Source organism: Galendromus occidentalis, unplaced genomic scaffold (assembly GCF_000255335.2).
Source record: "Galendromus occidentalis unplaced genomic scaffold, Mocc_1.1 scf7180000075420, whole genome shotgun sequence".
NCBI classification, from domain to species: Eukaryota; Metazoa; Arthropoda; class Arachnida; order Mesostigmata; family Phytoseiidae; genus Galendromus; species Galendromus occidentalis.
This window is the reverse complement of record NW_003803410.1, coordinates 89,017-113,813: the sequence shown is the minus strand read 5'-3', so window position 1 is coordinate 113,813 and position 24,797 is coordinate 89,017. Positions and strand designations below refer to the sequence as shown.

The following is a 24,797-nucleotide window of genomic DNA, read 5'->3' as shown; positions in this document are numbered from 1 at the left end:
ACGAAGCTCAGCTCCTGAGTGCCGAGGGTCACCAGAACTCGGAAATTTTGTTTTTCCGCAGTCCTTGAAGGGAATTGTCCCGCATGTATCATACGCGGTTAGTATGCGATTTGGTTCACTCCATTCCGTGAAGTCCAGATCGTGTCGGTCTCTCGTCGGAACGCCGTGACCCCGGCTCTAAAAGGGAAAGCTCCTTTCGGCGAAGAAGGAAAACAAGGTGCAAGACATGATGGGCGGACACACAATGGACGTCCGATTGAGAGCATGTTCGCTCTTGCGCGCGTGTGGTCTCGAAGTTTACGAGCAGAGTATGTCTTATCAAATGAGTTCCTCTTGCGGCTCCTTTAGTCGATCACGCTAATCTAATTCGAGCTTCGATTGTGCGCAAGAAAATTCGGCAAAGCCGAGATTCTTGTTTTGTTCGACGGTCAGCACTAATCCGTTCACCTCGGCGGTCGACGAAATATCTCGTGGGCACAATGCGCACGAGCTTCTGAACTCAGTCACTCGATGCTCTCCGGGATCGCTTCAGAGCCCCCGCTCAGGCTTTGAGCGTTTCCCCATCGGATAGAGGGACCTACCTGGTGGTATTCAAAGAGATTTAGTCGACGAGAAGAAATTATTCACTCTAAACATCCCCTCGAGCGGGACTCTCGGCGATCGCAGTAGGGCGCGCAACTACGGAATTAGGACAATTTTCAGTGATCAATCGCGACGAAATGACCGCAAAGGGTCGCACGACGTATCCGATACTATTGGCGTTTCCCGTCACGCTCCGGAAGAGCAGCGTCTCGAGAAAAAATCAGGCAGCTCCCTGTTCCTCTCAGAGTTTCGATCGATGCTTGCGTGAGTCATAGAAATGACGCGCGCTTTCGTTCGTAGGCGATGTTCGCATCGCGCAGGTTTGGCTGCCCGAATCCTGGAAAGTCGATACTGGCAAATGGCACATCTCATGGCCGACGGATTCGTTTTATGATTTCTCCGGAGAGTCAAGTCAGAATGACACAGTTTCGCTCGAAATGGATCGTGCCCTCGTTGTTCATTATCGGAGTTTGTAAAAGAAAGCTCCCCGCGCGATCACTCGTTACCGTCATCCACGTCGAGCCGCGACCAGAAGTCTAACCCCGCCATCGGCCCCCGGAGTAAGCTTGCTTTCAGAGAAGAGCCTGCCTGAATTGCCCTCAAACACGACCAATATACGCCATCGAGGCTGAGGTCCTTTAGACTTTGACCGAAACCAAGTTCACTGAAACCGAAAGCTAATAAAACATCGCAGCGAATGAGAGAGGCTCTCCGAGAGGCAGGAACATGTTTTCAAATTTGGAGCTCCATTAAAAGTCGGCATCATGATCAGTGAAGAGACGGAGCAGCGCTCGCCCGAAGAGCTCTCTCCGACCCGCGGCTCCGATGGAGACGGGACAAGAAGAAAGGCAAATCTCTCCAGAATTCGAACACCAAAGTGTAAATTCAGGCACCCATCGGCATATTCTTCTGCTTGTAGAGCCTATGCCGGTTCCCCTGCTGCCCGGGTTCTCGGTCAGACCTAGTCGTTGACGAACAAGTGTCGAGCTATCACCATGGACTCTATTCTCGTACGAAATGAATTCTGTACGTCGGTTGTCGCCGTCTACGATGTGACTTGAAGCAGTACGATTACCGGTCGCTGAGAGAGCGGAGCTCGAGACGAATGCGAGCGTAATGTTCTATGCCTCCGAACTCTCCGTCATTCACGATCGGCATGGTCGTGGAATACCCTCGGCTCCGGCTGACATTTTTGGTGATCAGCTATTCCCATGCCGAAGGCGACACGTATGGTCCGAGACTATGCAGAGACCTCGGTACGCGCAGTTTTTTTGCGTACAAAAGGAAAGTGAATCTCCGGAGCGGCCCCTCTAACTTTCCGGAGTGAGCTCACCTTACTCTTCCTTCGAGAATGCGCACTGTGCACTGTCAATGAGATTCATTTCTCGAATCCCGATTCATGGTCGCAAGATTCCTGCTCCGAATGACTCAGGTGCCAACAATCACAATCGAAACTGGTCGACCTCCATGTCACCATCGCTACCCTTCTCGTCTGTCGCTCTTCCATGGCTCCCGCATCTTCCCACAACTGGCGTCCATTGGTGCACCTTGAAAAACTTTGCGAACTCGGAGAAGATGCCGGATTGGCCCGCTGATACCGTCGTCACGAAATAGCATGCGCGGGAAGAGATTGAACGGAAAAACACGTCACGTTCGGAGCGTCTTATGAGACCGGCAATAGAAACGCCATCCGATGATGGGATCGATCAGATCCGTTTGAGTTGAGTTTTTAGTGTGGGTATCCCCCTCGAGCGCAGTGAATGATAGCAGGATGTCGTGGGCGGTAGCGACCCGTAGGTCACCTGTAGGAGGCAAAAGTCGAAAAGGCTCGCAGTTTGCCTACGAGCTTCGATATGACGCTCCCGAGCGCTGGCTCCAGTACAGAGCTCCCCGAAGGAACCGAAATAATTGCCATTCCAGAAGAAACTCTCACGGAGCTTCATTTACCTGGCAATCGTAAGATCTAGGGTCTCCCTGTGCCAAGCTAAGAGCCCATGCTCCGCTTCAGAGAGGGGATTGCGCAAGCGAGTCCTTCTCGTCCCAGCGCATCTATGATTTCTCTTCCGGAAGACTGACGACCAATGAAGGTCGAACGGAGTCGACATCACGACGGAAGGATTGAACGATTCTTCTTTATCGTTTGACTGACCCAGTTCGTCCATGAATTTGCAGAAATCGTGTCGGATAATCGATGAAACAAAATTTATCTCGGCCTGCCCTGGATATGGGAACAAAAACTCGATCAGGGGGCGTGATAAGTAAGCACATGAGGATTAGATTGCCGCGTCAATTCGCGGCTGCCCTCCCCGTCACCGGTCGGCATAGATGATGTCGGCAGTCGCATTGCTTGCATCTACCTCTTTCTACTTTCCGTGGCGTAATTTCTCAGAAAAACTTCGAAACAAATGGACGGACCTTGATCTGACCGGAATGACGCAACAGCGACGGAGTTTCCACGTAAGGAACGACGGGAAGGTATTCTGTTTGAATGATTGACTTCTATCGCAGACCACGGAAGGAAGCGAACCCGCGGCGATCTCAATCCGATCGGAAATAAGTGAAGTGGGAGCTTTCGGGGCGCTCAATGATTGCATTTCATTCCGAGATCAGTACGAAATGTTAATTCCGACACTGCCAGCCTAAGCAGCCGGCTCCAGCATTTTCCTGCGCAGAGCCCGTCGATATAAGGATGTTCATCGAGAGAAAATTGATCCAATCGTTCAAGAAGGTATGTCGAGTCCGCCAAAGCTAAAATTTCTATCGATTCAGATTCCCCAGGGTCGAGTGGTCGCGCAACTTAGTGAGCGTACCAGACCCGGACTAGAGTTAGAGTTGCCCGAAGTCCACTTGTATGAAACAGACTCACAGAGTCGTTCGGAACGGCTAAGCGAAAGCATATTATGTAGTGTTTGCTGCAGAGTCGGCGAGAGCAGAGCTCACTCCGGGCTCTGAGTGGTTCGCCTAGTCTCCTCCCAGCCTCCCTTTCCCAGAGACTCCCAGAGAGTGGAGAGTCCGAGAGCTTCGGTCCCTACTCCCGAACTCGAGCAGTTAATTATCCCACGATACACAGTGAGGAGCTCCTGCTCGTACTCACTCACTCACTCACTCATCCGCCACCCACGGTCCACTTACTGACGTTGAACTAGACTCACCTCGACTGAAGATTTCGGGAGTACTGAGTGAGGGCGACCAGAGTACAGTCAAAGTTGTTCGACAGTGCCGTCCGCCTGAGTGCTTCAGTCTCTACAACATCTAGTGCCGAAACAGTGCGTCCATGTGTGCAATGCCCCATACATTCTAGACTAGGAGAGCGCGCACAGATAATGAGTATATCGGTAAGTTCGATCACTGAACGGTCGCCTTTAGAGGAGTCTCGACTGAAATAGCTTTCTATGCCCAATCGCGGATATATAATATCTCTGCGGATTCCCCTCGGAACCCGCGACCCGGCCCCGAGGGCTCGGGGCTGAACCTAACAACTCACGGGTCACGCTTCACGCGACTCACGGATCCACGATGGCAGCTCGATTCCTACCTCGTGGCGCCGGCTGTCAGGGATGTTATTCGTGGAGATGGGATTTTCTCGAGATCGGCTCAGCTCAAAGTTGGAGTTGATTGAATCTGTGTCTCTGGAGAACCGGTTGATCGAGCATGCGATCGACAGGGGTTGCGAGCTGAGCTCAACTCGGTCCGAATGTTCGGAGCGACTGTGGTCGTGGATACGTTTGAATGAAAAATTCGCGTACCTACGACCATCGGCACCCTAATCACAGAGGGTGGCAACCAGGGAGTATTTTTCGCCTCGACCGGGCCGTCCGGCTTCAGCCTTCCAGAGTTTCAACCTGAGAGCTCACCATCCAGCGGGAGTTTCGCTCGACATCGCTCTGGACGGAAGGATTTCTTATGGCCTATTGTCTCTCTGAATGGACACTATTTATCATTGAGCTAATGTGCGCTCATGGTTAGGGAGCAATTATTCGAGGACGAGAGCCTATGGAGAGCGGTTCATGGGAGGCATCCTCAGTCGACTTCAACTCCCTCGGGGATGGCGTGGCTCGTCGATCCTCGACACTCCGATCCCCCGCGTACAACGAGACATAACCTAGGTCTAGAAATCTCATGTTGGATTGGATGCCAAGTATCATACACGACATGGGTACAGGATGTGTCGAGATGACTAGATGGAACTCCATTCGATGGATCCCCGAAACTGTACAGGGAATTCTCGCTCGAGCTTCGAATAGAAAGCCGTCGTAGAGGGGAGCTTCTACTCCCCTGATCCTTCTGCCGTTCTTCGGTCGAACATAATTAGCGAGAAGACCGGGCGTCACTTGACCATGATGGGGGTCTCGGTCTGTTGCTCTGACTACCGATCGGATCTGACATTCAGTACTGCTGACGTTCGAACGCGTTCCCTGCTGAACCACAGCACGATCAAGCGGGAAGATCACGGCACGATCAACGCTTACGTCACTGCAATGAGAACAGAAGGAGTCTGACATCAGAGGAAATTCTTCCAATACCCAAGCCGAGAGCTCCGATCGATCGCAGTCGTAACTAGCGGAGTGTATCGGAGCTTTTTCTCCAAGAGGTCCGTCGGATACCCTCTCGTTCTTCGGGGGCGTCCGCTTTCGTGCATTGCCGCGGGATGTCGGTCGGTAGTTACGGCCATCGGTTCGACGTTGCTGATTGTGGGATATAATTGCTTTCGGTTGTGAGCACGATCCGTTTTTATGACTTGTTCTGCCACGATATGGTCGGACAGCTGAAGCCACGGCTGTCCATGGCATTTAAGCAATGAAAGACGGTAGCCTTCGTCTGCGCCAGTCAAGTATGCGCTAACCACACCCGGCCCGTCAATATCGACTATTGACCGCCGACTCAGAACCCTCGCGGGAAATTTCAAGAACGGCTCGAAGGAATTCGATCCATCAGTAGATCAGTGCAACACTTGTTGATTTGAACTGGATGGCGTTGATAGAATCGGCGATAGGCCGCATTGGATTCGATTCACTCTCGCTTCGGGCGAGTTAGCTTTTCTCGTGTATTCTGAGCTGTGGCTTGGACGCTCACTCAGACGAAATTTCACCACTAAACCGGCTCGAGCTGGTTGATCTCAGCGCTGCTCCCGAGGTGATCACCGTCCTCAATGGATGAGCGGAAGAAGCGACCGTCGAGTAAGCCATCGAGCGAGGAATCGACAATCATTAAAGCGTGGGCGTTCAGAACTTCGTTGAACACTGCGTTCCTAATGAGGTTAGTCTCGGATGTCTCGTATTTTCGGGGAATTCGACCTCATTTCTACAAGAACCAGTTGTGTACTTACCTGTCGGTGCGTCGGTTTCGACTATCGACCCAAAGATCGATCGCTCGGATGCCCGCTCAGTCTCGGCTGTGTTCCTGCGGAGAGACATCTCCATCTCTTCTACGACCCACGTACCTACCAGAAGCCCAATGTCTCGAAGAAGCCATAAAAGTTCGACACTCCGGCAACTGCGCACCCACGGCTGGCCGAGTCCGCGCTGGTGCTAGAACCACGAACTTCATCTCCCGATGGTCACCGAACTCACCGAAACATGCCAAGGGACCCGAATCGTCGGATAGAGGGATGATCCCGAGCGGAAGAATGAAGAATCAAACAGACGTCACTCGTTTTGAGTTTTGCAATAAAATCGAATCAAGAGGTCGTCGCATGCCATGCGTCATAAATTGGCTGATTCGAGCGAGAGATCGAAGCAGCTCAGACTGTCATCACCTCATCAAGTTGTTGAGGAACCAAGCTGCCGACCAACGAACGAGTGCGCGAGCGAATCCCCTCGCCGGGGTGTATGTAGCTGCCATTCAATCTGATGTCGCGCAGAGTGTTACTCAGAGGATTGCAGTCTTCCCCTCCTCGTCGTCGTCACAATTCTCACGACCGACTCGGATCCGGAGCGGTCGAGAGCTATGCAGAGAAGAACCATCTCAGTCAGCCACTTAACTCTAAATGTAAACACTGCAACGGGGTTTGAAATCTGATTAGAGCCCTCTTCCATGCTCGACCATCTTTCCATGGGCAGTCACCCACAATTATCGAGCGCTCCTGACCGTTATTCTCCGAGCGACCGGCACGAGCGCCAGGAGTTGGTGAGCTCGACGGAAAGGAAGGCCAGCCCGAGCCTCTCTTCCGGAGAGTATCTATGCAATATCGGCTGATATGACCTCACCTGAATGAGCCGAGATCATCTAGAGGGCAGAGACCGCCTCCGCGGTCGCGGAAGGTTTTCGGGGGAGCTCTTCAGCTGGGGTAAAGGGCTCCCACGTTCTGTCGTCTCAGGCCCACGACCTCGCTCTGCTTCTAGTGGAGCCCCCGAATTGACTCTCGTACGCGCTGGATGACTGCGATCGGCGCAGAATCTCACTCGTACCGCTGGATTCTGAGCTCCGCCCTTGCCTGCCACTGTTTTCCAGCGTAGCAGTCCGGCTCACAGTGCGTGGCTCTGATGTAAATGGTCGCGCCGATCGAGGGAATTCGTCCTCCTCGACACGGCTAGGATTCAGAGTGTAGCGTCATACTATACCTACGTCTCAGATTAGGAGAAGTAATGCGAGTCCACTGAGTGAGCCTAACTCGGCATTGAACCAAACCCTTCGAGACGACCACTCCTTTCGTCCGAACTCCCGGGGAAATGCGAGAATCCGCTCCTTCGACCGCTCCGCGAGGCTCGCCAGAGACCTCCCTGATATCACACTCAAAACATTTCTCGAACCACAAGTGGATGGACGAGAGAACACCCACGGAATCGTTTGCACCACCCAAGCAGAAGCGCCCCGGACTGATCTGAGCGAAGATACGCACTGTCGACTAGTTGAAGCCAACGAACTCCCAAACAACCGAAAAGCCAACTACCTAAAGGGCATTCATGCACTCATTCTTCCATCTGTCCGCGGAATCGATAGAGACGATGTCTGTCAGAAATCGACAAGCACCATCAGGATCTTTTCTGTGAGCTGCGACAGTGAGAAACTCTTGGGGTGCCCGCCAAACAGTAGGTTCCGCTGAGTTGTTCTCATCAATGGGAGTCCAATTCCATCTGTTTAGCTTCTTGGAAATCAGTTCAGAGTCTGAATCGATCCGCGCCGGGAGCCGACGCACCAGACGCAGAAGATGAGTTCGAAAAAGAAATATGTCCAGTGCTTGAATTGGAACTTTGAATCAATCCGGGTTCGAGCTCGGATTCCTCCTGGGAGGCGTCGGCAGCGAGAAGCTAAATTCATATCGAATGCCGGAAAAGGAGTGGAGGAGTGGTGTCGTTCAAATCACATAACTTCGGTCAACCGAGAGCGGTTCGTAGCTATCTTCCGACGTAAAATAGGCGGGAGATGCGACTTCCTCCCTCAGTTCTGGAGACTAAGAGATCCCGAACTCGAACGATCACGAGGGCTTCTGGGGCTGATTGGAGGAAAAGCAACAGTATTTGTGGTTTTAAAGAACTTGTCGAAGACCCGTCGTCGGACTGCTTCGTCTTTCCTACCGAGAATCGACTAGAGGTTTGCTCACGAACCGCGAAGAGCAATAAACAGTTCAGTTTGACTGTTTCAGGAAAGCCAAGCCTGTGGAGGCAGTACTGCGATGTCTTCGGCGCCCTCCTCGCCCGTAAGTTACACCCCTCCATCCCCGACGTCGGACTCCACTCACGAGCCCATTCTAAAGGCACAACAAGCTGCTCAACAGAGTCTCTCCGCTGCAGCACAGAGGTCACCGTGTTTTCCATTATCGCTTCTGTATGGCACACAGGTAAAGTTGCTCGAGTTTCTGCACGTCGGCACGTAACACATTATGTGATTTCTTGTCCGGACTTTCCTTTGCCGTGATCACAGCGCGAATAAGAGTGAAGAAAGAACGCGATAAGCCTAAGGAGAATTCTGATCGGCATTTCCGCGTGTACGAATGTCTTCTTTATAGCGAGGACTTTATTCAAGAATTTCCTCTCACCACCAGGTTCCGAGCAGTTATCTCTTCGTTGGCTCGCCTCCGTTCCTCTCGCATTTGCCTAGCCCGGATCCTTCGCAAATCCCAGCTTTCATGAATCGAAATCTGATGTTCGGCGCCCATCAGGGCTCCGCTTTCACCGATTTTCTTGTGAAGGAGAAATGCCTCGACTTTGCTCGAAACTACCAACGAGCAAGAAGTTCGCTCGAAGTCATTCAACAACAACAGCAACAGCATCAACAGCAGCAACAACAACAACAACAGCAGCAGCAAGCTGCCCAGCAACAAAGTCGTCTTGGGCTCGGATCAGGGCAAAATTGGCGGTCGCCGCTCGAGCTGCTAAAGGTAGACGACAATCTTACTCAGACTTCCGATTCGGAAAAGGCATCCCAAGGCACGACCGAGCCCCCTCGGTGGGATAATCTTTTACGGCTTTTCAATCCGTCTATTCAATTCCGCAAGCTGTCGAGCCCAAATCAAATACCCATGTGCCCTATTTGCGGCATCACATTGACATCGCAGCAACTACCAGAGCATTTCGAATTCGAAATGGAAAAGTTATCCAGCGACAGAAGGTGGATGGCTCAAAGCGATAGGACTCAGGAAGACGACATGGTGAGTTCAGAAAAACTTTTCCGGGTTCAAAGGAATGGGTTCAGTTCGAGCAGACCGAACATCACTTATCTTTAATGTGTCGCTGACGATAACCCTGGTCAGTGTACAAAGCGATGCTTACGAGCTACCGCTTGATGCACTCGTCGATGTGTGGTGCAGCGTAAGATCCGATCCGCACGCACCATCTGCTGCTGCTGCTGCTGCGGGCAATTGGCGGTTGGAACGAACTCTCGATGTCATCGTCGTTGCTGTCCTTGTGATCGTCGTCGAGTTGAGAAATCTTTTGATGACAGATCTGGCTGCGTTAATCGGATAAAAAAATGTTTATCTAGTTTCAATTCCGCTTTGATTGACTGAGGAGATTAAAGAACAAGCCAGCTTGCCGAAGAGACACGCCGCGCCGGCCCGAGCTCGCTCACCGGCTGACTGACTGGCTGACAGTATCCCTATGTATGTCTCTCCAGCACTCAAAGCTCTCTATCTTTCGAAAAATAGCTTTCTTCTCAAGGCCCCTCCTGCGATCGGCCTTGCGGCATGGCGCATTGGAACGACTGATATCCAAAGAGCTGCTGAAAAGACTGGCTGCTTCGGACGGCTGGGATTCTCTTTTCTGTTTTTGATGGGATCTGTGTGCGAGTCGAGCGGCCGACGAGCGAGAGGACGAGCAAGCTGCTTAGGTGGCTAACGTGCTCATCATGCTCGCATGCACTGATCTCCGAGCATTTGCAGAACAAAATAAGCGGAGTCTAACAATCACAAAACGGGTCACGGGATTATGGGATGCGCGCGGCACAGATGTGCCTCGGCGGCACCAGACCTCAGAGGGAACTGCTACAGTTCTCGAATCTGAACTTCGGTGACGAAGAGATCGTGAATCCCCCATTGGGAGAGCTCGAAAACTCGGAAGTCCGCTGGAGCGCCCTCTGATTCGAATAGACGAAAGGGACATTCGTCTCGAATACGCACCGGCGGAAACTGCTCAACCCCGCTAATCGGCCTCCTCTGTATTTTCCAGACTGATCAACAGCTGGAACGTCTTTGTCGTCCACCTTACGGAGCGGAAAAACGGTCACCACTCTCTCGCTGGGAGGTGAGTTTTCACGATGTGATTGAATTGATGCTTACCTACCACACCAAGAGTCATCCGACCCCCTGCTGCGACCTCTTCGATCTGAGACAATGAGCAATCGAGATAATGAATCGCTTTCCGAAGCAGCACAAACGGGATAGTCCAGTCAGATCGTGAGCTCCGAAAATGACCTAATCGGTCGTGGACATCTCGATAGAATAAGCTCGTCAGGATCATTCTCGATTCGATCAGCGATCCGAGACAGAAGTTTCTCCCGGTCTCGCGAGGGCATTTCCTCACCCCGATGGTTGAACAATTCCGTCGATACATTCCATTGCTTTCCTCTCCACCGTCTTCCGATTCGCCTCTGTTCCGCAGCTATCTTTTCACTTCAGATTTGACAAGTTTGTCGACGGAGCCTTCAAGTTCAATTTTGTTCCTACGCGTGAACGCTCACATACTCTGACACTCAGACGCTCACAAAAATACGAGAGCGACCGGGCAGATGGGTTGTGCCGGTCCTCGTAGATAGACGGACCCTCGCTCGGATGGATGGCTAGGTACCGGATTGAAGAGAAAATCCAACTCAAAACAATACTCTCATCTCGGACTTGTACGACATTCGTTTCGCTTTCTATTTCAGACGTTTCAGAAGGTGCGTGGCAACCGACAACATCGCCTTAACGGTAAGTGGCTACAGCAACGAGCGCTCAGAAGTAGGACGCTGAGAGCTATCGCTGAAAATGTTTATCCAGATCCGGGCCTCCATCTTTTTCGTTAGTAGTTTGTTTTTCGATGTTCATCCTGTTCCTCGCTTGCGGTCCTTCGCTCGAAGCGAAACTTTCGGGAGCCGTCAGCTCCTGTTCACTCACTCAGCCAGTGAGATCAATGGGTGAGATTGATCCCGCTCTGAGACTAGCACTTCAAAGTGACTCTCTCTTCTCACTGAGTGCGTGATCCCGTGCTCTGGGCTCTGTAAGTCTTCTGCAAGTGCACTCAAACTCCGAGTGCACACCGAGCGCGCTCTGTGAAAATACACTTATATCGATGTTTAGATGTCTTATATATGTATGTGAACAATTCTCACTCAGTGTGACTGTCTGAAAGACTCTAGGTGGGATTTTTATCATTTCCAACGGCCGCCACCTGGTCTGCAAGCTGGATTGCGGACGTTCGACAACAAGGTCTCAGTCGGCGTGCGGCTCCAGCTCCGAACGCTCCAACTCTGGACGTTCGGGTCTCTAACTCAGACTCGATGCTCTTCATCGTTCCTATCTAAATGCCGGTGGCGTTTCCCTTCGACGTTGTCCCTTGCCGGCTCGTCGGGGAATAGCCGCATACCGTGGACACTCTAATGGAGTTGCCGGCGTCTGGGAGTCTCGGACTCGTGCTGCCAACTTTTCCTTCTCCTTTGTTTCCTTGGAGCCCAGCATATGGACCAGTCGAGTCGGGCTTCTCTAAGGCTGGAGGGAGACGCGAAAAAGAGAGAGTGGGACCCGCATCGGAGGACGGACGACCAGGACACGGGTCGAGTGTCAATTTTTCTCGAGACTCGACTGGAGACTGGACTCCAAGGGAACTCTCACTCAACGACTCTGAAAAAGTCACTCAGACCGCCGCCGCGCCGACGCTGTGAGGAAACCGCTACAAATCGACCGGTGGTGTGAAACGGTTCTGAGATACAAACGGATGGTTCGAGGCGAATGGTGCTTTGATTGTCACCGGTCCCTCCAGTGGTCACTCATTCCCACGAATCGATATGCCCCCCTTGCGAAGCTTCCATGGCTTGCCGTCAACTCCGCAATCGCAAAAAATTCGTATTCATTCGGGTTCTGCGACGATTCGTGATACAACACAGGGGCCTTGTGTCGGGTGCTTGGCTCTGGATCTGAGGAGCCCTTGCGGCGTCTCGAGCCACCGTCTTGTGAGATAGCTCACGCGCAGGGCTTCGTTGGCAAACTTTGAACTCAATGAGCGTCCTCGCAAGGCGGCGAGCTCGAGCGGATAACCTCGTTTTAAATGATGTCCTTAAAAACTCAATTAGCCAAATGTGCTGTATGCACTCAGCGGCTGACACCAGCTCAGACATCCTTGTAGTCAAGTGCTGACGGGAGTTGTCCGCGGCCAATGCTCTCTCTCTCTCCTTCTCTCCTCCTCTCACTATCTCACTCAGTGGAATCAACTCTGAACGGACTCGAGCGCTCGAGACTTGAGACTACTCATAGGAAACAGAGTCGCGCACTGAAAGCATAGGATCGACCTCGAGCGAGTATTTGAATGCAGGAATTTTTTTCATTGCAGCGAAAATCCGGAAGGAAGAGGAGAACAACCCTTGGGATCGGCATTATGGTGAGTATTTTTTCGCAAGCCGTGTACTTTCATCACGTTGGCTTCAATCGACTCAAACTTCTGCTCCGAGACTTCGATTTTGTGAACTCAGAAAGAAACCAAATCACGGCCGCGAGCGAGACTTTTTCCGGTGAGAAAAATGGGTCAGTCTCCGAGTGACCTCTCGCTCTCGCGAGCACGTTCGGAGTTGTTGTCGCCGGTGGGGCAGCTCCCGCCATAGAAGTCGATTAGTATTCCGCGCAATTGTGGTTCAGCCTGAAGTGCCCCCGTCTGTTTCGCCCACATCTTCCTCGTTCACGCTGCGGAATTTCCACCGAGCCCTCGGCGAACCCAACCTCGCTGGTCAGATAAGCGATGACCTGAGTTGAATACAATTGGACGGAACCATAGCTACAATCTGTTACCTCTCGATGGACAGCCAGACCGACCATTCGATTCCTTCTTCGCTCGCTCGCTCGACCGACCGACCATTCGACAAACGTGGAGCCCAAAGCGACTGATCCTGCGATTAGGTCTCTGCTGCTGAAGCCGTTGAAGTAAAGTTCACCGAGGAATTGGAATTCTCGTTCGTTGACGAGACCGGCTTATACCGCGGCAAAGGGCGGGGGGCAGAGTTCATAAAAATGTGAATCAGCATTTTCGCGAAGTGTGCCACTGTTTCGTCGTAAGTGGTGACTGCATGAATGGATGAGCGGAAAAAATGAATGGACGAGTGTATGCATCGATAGAGAGGGGGTTGAGAGGACGAATATACTAGAGGAAGTTTGCGCGCGTGAATGTCGATGTGTGTCGGGATTGATGCAAGTCCGGTGTCGAGTATCATCCGAGTGTTGGTAGGAGAGTAGCGCTTCGGAGAGAGATATGATGGGGTGGTTTCAGGTCGGGCGAGCGGTTGGCTGCTGGCTGGCTTGCTCGGCTCTGTCTAATTCGATTTAAGCGCTTTTCGAGTGAAGAGTTGAGGCTTTCGATCGCTTTCGTCGGGCGGCTTCTGAAACGACTCGAAAGGAGCATCTGTCGGGACGAGAGTACTTGACTCAGGAGTCACTTCTCACTAGACTCATGACTCAGCTCTTTCCCTTTTTACCTTCATTCCATCTGTGTGCGGATACGGCGCCGCAGAGGTCGTGGTTTCACTTCAAAGCCGTAGAGGTCGAGCTGCCATTTCAAGCCATCTTCATTTTCCGTCCAAGTATCGCTTTCACCATGAGTCAGTTTCGGCTCGCTGACAGCATGCCAGGTGAAGGATGAAATCTTTGGAATATCTGCGTGATGTGCGAGCCCTATGATCGCGCTTTCCCTTGCTCCTATTCTGGGAGCGACCTCGCAGCATCGATACTGCATTAGGCGACAATCGCTTATCGATCGAGTAAACCAAAGGAGAGTGGTCGGAGCTTCAATTGTCTCATCGACGCGTCCGGGTGTTCGCTTGGACCACAAATCTCGTCCGAGGGTCCAGTTGTGTGGACTCTCTGACGCGTAAGATGAGCTTTTCCATTGAAGCGGTAGACTTAACTAGGAATGGCATTGGGGGCGTGCAATGCTTGCTTGCCTGCCTGCCTCCCCGCCTGTATGACTAGTTCCTATCTGTGTCTAAGCCTCCCGGTTGCACAGCGCGACTACTCCTTCCAAATCCGCTATTTGTCACCTGAACAAAAAAGTCGCCGGAGGATTCCCCACTCACACATACGAGAGTTATGTGCGCGAGAAGCTGACTGACATCCACCCGATGCCAGCGATCGAGCCTTATCCCTAATCCTGTCAATGAGCTCCCTATCTGCCTTCAGACTGCCTTCCTGCTGCTAAAGGATGTAACAATCCGTTACAAGTTTACCGGGCACAACTATTGTCCGCTGCTCTGACCGAAATCCTTAGCTTCCGAGCGGTTAATTGCTTGTCCAGAGGTTGGCGAGTTGATCCGCGGACCGCGCGTTCGGTTCGCTCGTTTAGGAGGACCGATAGAGAGGAAATCCATTCAGATATTATATGTTGCACTCCTTCCAGCTTTCTCCGTGGCGGGGCGGAAACGCAGGACTGAGGAAATAACGAGTTCGCCTCTGGATCTGAAGGTAAGGGTCGGTTCGAACACAGTTTTCCTTTTTCTTCCTTTCCCGTGCAGAGATCCGATATTCATCGGGTCAGCCAAAGGGGAATAAAGGCGAGTGACAGGAACTCTACTTAGTCGATTGGCTGTCTGTAGAAGTGAACTGTCGTCGTCGTATTCGTCGTCGTCGATCCTACGTGGTTGGCCCGCGATTCTCGTCGTATTCAAATTAGGGGTTCTCGTATACATATGTTCCGGTATCTTGCGACCGCCTTCCGCGAGAAGAACTAGTGGTTCGTCTACGGAAGCCCTAGTTGTGATTGCGTTGAGCGTAACTGCCGCTTGTCAGGAAGCGATCACTGCTGCCACGGTGAGATCAAACGCCGGTGGCTGCTGACAAACGGGCTTTTTAATTTTGCGCTCCACTTGTTTTTTGCGCTCCCCGTGTTCCCCCTTGCCTCGCCAATGCAGTTTTCGACTTCGTGGTCTTCTCTCGTTCGAGAAAATTTCCATCGCAGAGTCGGAGCGGGTGTTTTCGCTTTCGTTCTCTACGAAAACTGCGCCAAAGAAGGGACGAGAACCAGGCGCCTCGTGCAGCAATGTTAACCGATGTCATCTCATGCCAATTCCAGCAAGAGCCCGGGACGGTCGTAGGAAATCAGGACAACAAGCGACATCAGGTCGACGGTAAGTTACCTTGTCTGCGCTCCGTTCTTTCATAGTTTCATCTCTGTTGCAGTGACAAGCTGCCTAGTCAGATCGGAGTCGGATCCCCCATCTCTCTCTCTCGTTCATCCTCTTTCTGAAATGTAACGAATCCTCTCGGGCTCCTCGATATCCACCCTCCGACCTCCGCATTCCTCTAGCTTCGCGGAGCGTGTCAGTCACTCGACGTCTCATTCTTTGCACGCTCCTCTTCCGATTCTAACATAAACGACTCGCTCTTCTCAATATCTTGCGCATCGAGTTGGAAAACAGTTCCTGTTAGCCACTCAGTCTTTCGGGGTTTGCCAGCCAGTCGAGCAGTCCACAGAATCTCGTGACATGGCCGAGTCTCCCCTTTTGACAATGGAATGCAATTCGTTTCAGTTGGAGCCAGTAGCCCGTCAGATGCTCCTCGACCATCGTCAGCCGATCGTCACTCGCACAGTCCCAAATCGCCTCCTACAGGCTCCGATGCAGCGTGAGTAACTTGCACTTCCTGAATAGCTTCATCCTCTACTTGCAACCATGTCGCCCGGATTAATAACGCGATTGATGGATGGTCGAATGAATGGGAGCGCGCAAACAAGGAACAGGTTGCCGGAATAGCACGCCCGCTTGCCAATAACAATCGGAATCTCGCCAGCTCTCGTACATGATCAGCGGCGGGCTCATTTGTCGAAATCACTGCCAACAAAGGGCTCAATCACCATTGCTGGAGGGAATGCAGCTCCTTCCGTCGCAGATCTTCTCTGCCTTGAATACCAGCTGGAGGAATATGCTTGTCTGACATAGGTCATTCGGCACCCGCGGTATCATTGGCCGATTGATTGATCATTTGTCGTTCATGGAATTGCCCAATATCTTGAGCTTGTTGTTCCACGGAGATGCGATCGCGATGAGCCTCGTTTCTTGAATAACGGGGCACAATGGGGGGCTGAGTACAAACACTTGGCCACTGTTCCCATCGTCGAAGCCTAATTCACATTCCAAGGCTCGCACCTGCTGTGTTTGCGCTCATATGTACCCTGCGAACCGCATTTTCCTCTCCCCTGCTTCTGAATAAGGAAGCGAAGTCCCCGAGGAGACAGTCCTTGAATTTCGCACCACAGAGGACTCCGCTCCGGGTGTCAGACTGAATACCTGGAGTTTGGTCTCAAGAAACTGAACTCGGCCATCCGCCGTCGTTCGATTACTCCTCGAAAACTCACGCTCTCTCTCTGATTACCGCACATGACACACCTTCGGAACTAGGCAAGTGATAGAGGGTCTCCGCGGGAGGAGCGACAAACGGATGCGAGAAGAGAAAAACCGAGATTCAGCCAAAAACAACGCAATTTATCCTCTTCCGACGAGACGAATAGTCCCGCCATCCAACCTACTCGAGATTTACCCGGCCGATTGGGATGACAGCAGGCAGCAGTGGAAGCTGGTCGTCCCCAGAGCCTTTTCAACTTGACGAGACAATAAACTGAATGAGAGCCCAACGTATACGAGCTATTCGGGAGCAGTATGTCCCAGTTCAGATTACCTGTGACCCACCCTAGATAAAATCGAGATTTCTCCATCACTACGATGGAGCAACTCCTCAGATACAGCTCTTGATTGCACGGACAGCACAGACTACGGACGGACTGGATGAGGGACTGGACTAAAAATCAATTGTAGACAATGGATACGACCGTTGGCGATATCTGTGGTGGCAAGAACTGTGGCAGAGTCTGAACCCGCTTCTCAGATCTTTTGTTGACATGATATCCTAGGAATAGCGAATCTTCGCCCCTCCTTCTCCCTCGTGTCAGCGACCGCTCATGTATGAGCAAAGTCCCCTGTTCAGCGCTCAGAGTTCAATCAGAGATCCTTTTGGAGTCTTTGTGGCTCGGAGCGACCATCGCGTCCGGCATCCATCCTTTTTCTCTGCTTTTGTGAGAATTGCAAAATCCTATAAACAGTTGCTCTTCCCATCCTAGGGAGAGCCGATTGGCACCCACGAATATTCATTCTGAGCTCCCTCCAGCCAGCAGCTCGAGGCGATCTCGACCATAGAGGCTCTCGAGACTTGCATGGTCGCTTGATGATTGTGTGGAAGTTTCGTAGAAGTTCCTCCCCGAGCTTGCTTCTCTAATATTCCGAGGAGTTTCCGAGACCACGATGGGGCTGTCGTCCCGGTCAGACTGATACCCCCAATGATCGAATCGGCGAATGACCTGGGCGTTCTCGGTGGTAGAGACCCGCCTAGCAATGCTACTCATGTCTCCGAATCGATTTGGCTGGTTTTGCCGAAAAAGGAGCTTCGGAGGAAGCGGCGATTGCGAATCTCGATCCGGTAACCGCGTGTTTATCCGACGCGAGGGCTTCCCGAACGAAGCGCCCGTGAGGAAACTTCCTCGTTTTCACTTGGGACAGAAAATCCTCAGCTCGGATCGTGCGGATGCGAGTTCGGTGTATATAGATAATAAGCCAGCTCCGAGACGTGACCAGAACCTGTTCCCTCCATTTCAGCGGTCACTGTACGGTGTGCGACAAAGCTTACGACAAACCATTGGTATCAACGTCGTGTTGGCACGTTCATTGTGAAGCTTGCTGGAACCAGAGCTTGGTAAGTTTTCGATGAGTCTCAAGGATATATGGAGGGAGCCGCTAGAGGAACTCCGAGGAACCGAGACCGACGTTCCATCGGTGCTGCGGAGGGCGCTGGCAGATAGGAAGATGGTGATCATGAGATGTGGCCGAGACCCGCCTCCGAGGGTGTCCAATGTATGAACTGTTTTGCGTTCCGCCCAGTGACGCTCTTCGTCTCCTTTCAGGCCACGAAGCAATGCTGCCCACAGTGCGAGGCGGCAACCTCATCGCAAGAGCTGCGATCCATCCACCTCTGAGGTTGAACTCAACTTGTTTCCTCTCTTCCAAGTAATCTTCGTCAAACAAGACAGACGACCGGCAGACAGATGAGCTGACGAAAGCTTAGCTCTGGTCGGACTAGCTAGAATTTTTAATGTTGCCCCCCGCGGGGGAGCTTATTATTTATATTATTATTATAGTTGACTGGATAGATTGAATGATGATTTCGAGCGAGAGGCGATAGGAGTCACAGAAAGAGGATGGAATTCGGCGAATCCTGTCGATATCAGTTCAAGTAGGGAAGGAAATTGCGTGTCGGACGGGATTCGGCCACTTTTGAGAAGCGGATGTGTATCGAGCGGTGACCGTGTTAGAACTGTATATACATAGAAGAACGGTTAGAATATTTCTAGCATCGGTGTGGTTGGGGTGTCCGTTTCAGCTGTGAACTGATAATCACCATGCCGCGATGCAATCTTATCTCCCCTTGCTCGGAGAAAAAGTACATCGTTACTCACTCACCCACCCAGGCATTCGACTCAACCGAATCTAATACATGGTCGCGGATAATCGCATTACCAAGACGGAGAGCGGAAACTTAGCAACGTAGCTACGTCTCGAACCCTGTGAATAACTAGTTAGACTCGGTGCAATAACATTTCTTATTCAATTTCTATTTCTCTTTCTTTCGCCGTGTATGGAATAGATGACGATGACCACGAACCCAAAATGACGAAGCGTATTTAGGCGATGAATGGGGCGAGAGCTACGTACAATAATTTGGAAGGAAGATAATAAACAAGCCGTGGAGAATAGTCTGACTTTGTTTTTTATTCATTCGCATGATGCCGACTGCGGCGCGGTCCCACGTATCCTCATAACGTGTACGGAGTATTTCATGAGTTGAGGACGTGGCTCTCCATTTTTACATCGAGCCCGAACGAGCACGACTTACTTACGACGTAAGACTCTCAGGAAGAGACATTCCCAGCGAAACAAACGAACTTGGTTGAGAACGAGGAATTCTCCGCTGATGTGCATCTCCCTTAGATCAGAAATCGGAAAACTTATTTTCTCGTGTAATTCAAGAGGGAAAAAGCATTGAAGCCATTGAATTGCGACGCCGATGGTCGCAGACGGCGGCTGGTCGTGCAGGCAGATCGTCGGATTGATATTCCGTCTCCCCGCTCGCTCGCTCGCCCGCCCGCCTGAGCGTCAGTCTCGGCTCGGCAGCGGTGGTTCGAGTAGCTAGGCTGACATTTCACGCCCGGCGCACTGCACTGGCGCGCTAGCGGACTGAACTCAATGGCGCGTAGGGTTGACCGCGTAATGGATGGCTAGCTATAGGGTTCGCGTGTTGATCAGGGGAGCCTTGGATGGAGACGGGGAAGGACGAGGTCGATTAAGATCAACAGTGATTGTGATAATGGCACTTCTGCAGAAGTAGTCTGAATTCCTCCCGACACGAATAATACTACGTCCGAAACTATTCATAGCAGCTCCGACCAGACAAAAGGATAAATAGAATCATGAGAGCCAAGCCACCTGTCCCAAATTGTTCTACCCCGTCAGAGCGCTCTCACCCCGCAAAGTTCAAGACAGGACGCAAAAGATTATCGACGACTGAATCTTCTTCAGATGCTCGGAGCGACCATTGGTGCGGAGGGTGAGACCGAAGCCGTGGCGGCAGGGGATGCGGGAACGCTGCTAGGCGTTGAAGAGATATCGTGGCGTCTCTTCGAATTCTTCTTGCGCCTCGCATTCCTATTCCGGGATCGATCCGCTTTCCTCTTGATGCAATTACCGTCACTGTCCTTACGGCATTTCCTGCGAGCTTTCGTTGCCGCTACGGCTACCGTGTCGACCTCAGCGGCTTCCGGCTTAGCGACAGAGTGTTCGACCGGAGCGGCCGAGCTGGCAGATCTAGTCGGCGTGGAATTAGCAACCTTGCTCGCCTTACGCCGTCCACTTCTAGCTCCCCCACCTCGAACTGGAAGGAAAGTTTCTCGCTCGGTCACAAAGAAACTCTTCGAGCGGGTCTGAACTCGCTACGGATATTTGGACGCGGCGCGAGCCATTCCGGGTATGCGCTTGGGGCTGGCAGAAACCGCTCCGGCGAACCCATGCACGCCTCGAGATGAAGTTTCGAGAAATAGCACCCACCTTTGCCGCCGCCGCCTCCGCCTCCAGGTTCGCGGTTCGCGTCTCCCGAACATATTGCGAATATAGCCACCAGAATACAGAAGAATAGAATGAGTCCGTAGCGCATGGTGCTGCGATACGAACGACGACGTTTTCTCAATTGAGAGCAGAGATCACCACCGCGGACAGCAGCGTGAGAGATGGATGCCACAACGGGGCCTCCGATTGAGGCTCTTTCTTTCCTCGGAGAGAGCAGACTACGCTTAAAGCGTTTAGAAAAATGGCGTGCTCACACGAAATACGAAAGTCGTCCGTCGAGCGGTTCGTGATTCGTGACACGGACGGGCTGTCTCTCCGTTCGCTTACTGACTAGGAGACGTATATCCCCGATTCTTTCTACGCTCAGAAGCCCATTGGATTCCGCTATGCCGCTACATTTTTGACTTATCTGTCCCACAGTCGCCCACCCACCAGAACTGCATAAGATAGGCTAGAATGAATTGTTTTGTCTGTATCCATTTCGTACCCGGTCTTCAGCATAGGCCGTACCGCCCAGGCGATCACGGCGCTGGGCTATGGAGTCAGATAGAAACTTTTCAACTGTCAACACAGCTTCGGGATGTGCGGGCTCTCTGCGGGCATCAGACCGAAAGGGCAAACTCATCCCCGAATTTTCCCACGTCCCTCCTGAGGTGCGGCTCGATCGAATCGTAAGCCAAGAAGTCCGAAGATATTCCAAGTAAACGGCGACAATCACGCGACGGGCCATATTTCAACGCTTCTGACCCCGGTTAGAGGCTCCGCTGCGCTGGAGCGGAAAATGCTGACAACCCTTCACTCAAAGCTAAAGTCATGAAGGGGAGACGCTATATCTCGACTACAACGCTAACCGATGCGGCCCCAGAACGACGCCGCGCCGGTTCGGCTTGAGATTCTGATCGGGCTAAAAACTATACCGAACCCGTTATATCGAGCAGCTTATATAGCTAGCCCTAGCCGGCCTGCCGCAAGTTATCAATTCCCGACCGAGAAACTGACCTCGCTCTTCAAACGGATTCTGATCGGACCCACCACCCTCGCAATTTTCGTCTTGCCACAGCCAACCCAGAAGAACGGTAAAAGCAAGCTATTTTACTACTCTTTCCCCTAGCGTCAATCGCGCCGCCATCGCTGTTCCTATATAACTCGCAGTACATACCTCGAAAATCACAATTCAGAGTTCAATATCTCAGCCCCGCAAACATGCTCGGAGTAAGTCACGATACGGACTTGTGGATGTGCCCGCGCTATCGAACCAGGATACAAACGCCGACGTTTTTCAATGGGCTGGAACTCTTCGGAGCCAATCTGTCATTATAGAAGAACTCAATTATCCCATTTCGACGTCGCATTGAGCTCTGGAGAAATTCCTTACCCGCTTTTCTTCCAGTCCTTGTTAGCTGCGGCCAGCCTACTGTCTGTCGCTATCGCTGGCCACATCGGAGGTCACGGAGGCCAGTCGAGCGCCCTCCGGCACCAAGATGATTACGGAAACTACGAGTTCAAATACGACATCAAGGATGGCTACGGAAACGTGAACGGACGCCACGAGAAGGGAGGCCACCACGGTGTCGTCGGATCCTACTACCTCGGAGAGATCGACGGGAGACACCGCAGCGTCGAATATCAAGCCGATAAGCTCGGATTCAGAGCTGCCGTGAAGACCAACGAGCCCGGAACCAAGAGCAGCGAGCCTGCATTCGCTCCTTACAGCTCCGCATTCGGGAAAACAATCCCATCCGGAGCCATTCATGCCGCTCACGGAGGATACGGTCACCACGGATATTAGACTCAGGCCACTTCCTCAATTTTCAAAGATTCCGGTCGACGGAATCTGATCTGCTGCCTTCTCCAAAACTAGTCGACGTGATCTTCGCGTGATCTCCTGCCGTTCCCCTGCTCGAGGATTTTACAAAAGCTTCTGCCGCCATCTTTTAATTCTGTGAATAAAGTTGATACATATTTTGTCTTCCCGACGCTCTCGGAATCGCGATGTCTTGCCATCGATTAGCGATCAAATGCAGGTGGGAAGGAAGATGAATGAGAGGAGTTTTCCTCCCAGAGATCAATGCTATCGATGCCGAAACCGAGTCTGGCCACTGTCATCGACCGAAGCTTAGATTCCTCCGCCGAAAATTCCGCATCGTGCTGAGAGAACGCGACACTGCTGACCAAGAGCCTCCCTGACCAAGATTATAATTTGCAACCATTTGTGATTCTGTTGCAGAATGGCTCGAATTTTCCAGTCGAGGTACCCCGAAAAATATAGTAAATATTGCGTCCGTGAACACTGGCAGTTTTTCGTCCGCATATCTTTCGCTTTTTTTCGACGAGGTTCGCGCAGCAGGTTTTCACGTGGAACCATGTGTCCGGTTATTGGTATCCCGTAGACAGCCCGATGCCGTCGGAGATTCGCGGCACGCTAAAGTTTCGGCTGCCACGAGAATCCACAAACTAATCGGTCGTCCGTTCTCGCACCGGACCCCAAGAATAGTCAGCGACTCATGACCAGGAAGGCGACTCGCTCCTACCTCGACTGGAAAACTCGTTTCGCACTCGCGAAACCGATTGATGCCGAGTTTCCGAGGAACCGAGGCCCATCCATCGATTGGCGGAGCATCTGATTTTCCACCATTGCATCGTACGCGCTACTTCGATTCGAAAATGCCGATCAGACTTCTTACATGATGCCTGAGCATAGCGAGGGAGGCGGGGGCTTGTCCGTTCGGGGTTGCAATCTTTCAGAGCTTCTAAGGGGCTGCAGATTACGTTGTCGCACTTTTCTTCGCACTTTCTTAAAGAAAAAATCGGTAAGGTCCGGCCTTTCCGTCGACCACGGGGAATTCAGAAGTACCGCCTCCAATAGAGGCGCCAGGCAAACTGTCTGTGAGCCTTTTCTATGTCACGCGCCAGGCAAAATTGCTCCGCTCTTCTCAGCCGTTTCTTCAAAGTGATATAATGCTGAAGGCTGTGGGGTGACCTGGAGAAGCTTGTAACGGTCCTAGCTACCCTGGTATTGCCGAGAGACGACTCAGCTTGGAGAGATTCATGCATATATGTACGATCAATGAGACACCCCGCAAAATTCGAGCGCGAACAGAGTCGGTAAGGAGATGAGAGCTCTCTATGGATAGCACATTGTCATTTGGGAACCTGAGCTGTCCGAATGTATTCAAATCGATGTCGATTATTCGCAGTGACTGTTCTCGATTTCCCTCCGCGGGCGAGAAGTCCGGATGAGTGAGGATTATCTCTGGTCACCAGAATACACTCCTTCCCTTTCCCTACGGAGCTCGGAGAGTCTCGATTCTCGTATTCCTCGGTCTATATCCGGGACTTGCGCGAATCCTCCCATGTGAGCCCATACGAAAAACAGAGCGTCGAGAAATCTTCTCCGTGTGTCGCTTCCCCTCTCAAATGCTCGAAAGGATCTCGGTCTCTGAGGAGAACTTCGCGAGCTTCCCGCTTCCCCTCGAGCAGTGACAGCATCTGCGTGTGCCAGGACTGGAGCCGCTGTTGCTTCCCATTTCGTCCATAGGGACTCAGGAGCACGCGCTGCAGCGATTTCCCGGCTCCACTCTACATGTTCGTCCCATAATATTGCAGGCAAACGGGAATCACGCACATGGAGAATTCGCTAGGTAGCAATACGATATTCGTGCTGGTCTCATATCTCAACTTTCATCTGCTGTATAAGGGGTGTGACCTGTTGACCGAGGTTCTCGTCGCAGAATATCATAATACATACCTCACTAGGATTCGACTTGTACGGATTCGAACATCAGCCTGAGTTGAAGTTTCATTTCGTCGCTCGAGGAGCCTTGAGAACCAAGTCTACTCTGTGCAGGCCAAGTATTTCGGATGCTCCCTCTGGTAGATTCCATGATGTTTTCGGCGCCTTTCCGGAGGTCCGCTCCGTTCGGATCCGTGCTGCGCGGGGCTGCCGTCGTCCCACGTTCCTCGCTCAAGAAGGTCGTAAGAGCCTGTTCTATACTGGCATTTGACGATTTATGACTCTGCCTGAATTTCCGTAGATGTTCGTCCAGCGCAGTCGCCTGGCTCCTCTCGCTTATGTAGCGGGCCAATCTTGACGCGATCCCCCTTCGTTGGATCATGCGGTATCCCACGCGATCGCAGCGGCGAATTCCGTACTCATAGCTCGCAACTTAAGTGTTATGTATAACTAGCGCTCCCGGTCGGTATCGCTAGACTCACTTCACATGCGCTGGCTCTGAGTGCGCTGGCTCCGAGTGCGCTGGCTCCGAGTGCGCTGGCTCCGAGTGCGCTGGCTCCGAGTGCGCTGGCTCCGAGTGCGCTGGCTCCGAGTGCGCTGGCTCCGAGTGCGCTGGCTCCGAGTGCCCCCGCATTCCCGTTTCCCCGCTNTTCCCCGTTTCCCCGCTTTCCCGTTCCCCGTTTCCCCGTTTCCCCGTTTCCCCGCTTTCCCG

At 52.2% G+C, this 24,797-nt stretch overlaps 2 protein-coding genes across 2 annotated transcripts; both read left to right on the top strand.

The window, feature by feature from the left end:
- Positions 1 to 3,271: 3,271 nt before the first annotated feature.
- LOC100897222 (bromodomain-containing protein DDB_G0280777) lies at positions 3,272 to 18,283 on the top strand. The gene is made up of 11 exons (XM_029113300.1): positions 3,272 to 3,310; positions 8,165 to 8,359; positions 8,564 to 9,169; positions 10,185 to 10,259; positions 10,882 to 10,924; positions 12,540 to 12,587; positions 14,589 to 14,653; positions 15,261 to 15,315; positions 15,718 to 15,811; positions 17,833 to 17,929; positions 18,138 to 18,283. Exons 1-11 carry the CDS (start codon positions 3,272 to 3,274, stop codon positions 18,207 to 18,209), a joined length of 1,389 nt encoding a protein of 462 aa, XP_028969133.1. The 3' UTR covers positions 18,210 to 18,283.
- Positions 18,284 to 21,527: 3,244 nt separating this feature from the next.
- On the top strand, positions 21,528 to 22,352 carry LOC100904061 (adult-specific rigid cuticular protein 15.7). The gene is made up of 2 exons (XM_003737193.2): positions 21,528 to 21,564; positions 21,743 to 22,352. The coding sequence occupies exons 1-2, from the start codon at positions 21,556 to 21,558 to the stop codon at positions 22,139 to 22,141; spliced, it is 408 nt and encodes a 135-aa protein (XP_003737241.1). The 5' UTR covers positions 21,528 to 21,555; the 3' UTR covers positions 22,142 to 22,352.
- The last annotated feature ends 2,445 nt before the right edge of the window (positions 22,353 to 24,797 follow it).

Excerpts from the sequence above, each read along its gene's own strand:
- LOC100897222 (XM_029113300.1), top strand. The coding sequence starts at position 3,272 with ATGTTCATCGAGAGAAAATTGATCCAATCGTTCAAGAAG. Across the intron at positions 3,311-8,164 it reads TGATCCAATCGTTCAAGAAG|GAAAGCCAAGCCTGTGGAGG; the intron begins GTATGTCGAGTC and ends TGACTGTTTCAG. Across the intron at positions 8,360-8,563 it reads CGCTTCTGTATGGCACACAG|GTTCCGAGCAGTTATCTCTT; the intron begins GTAAAGTTGCTC and ends TCTCACCACCAG.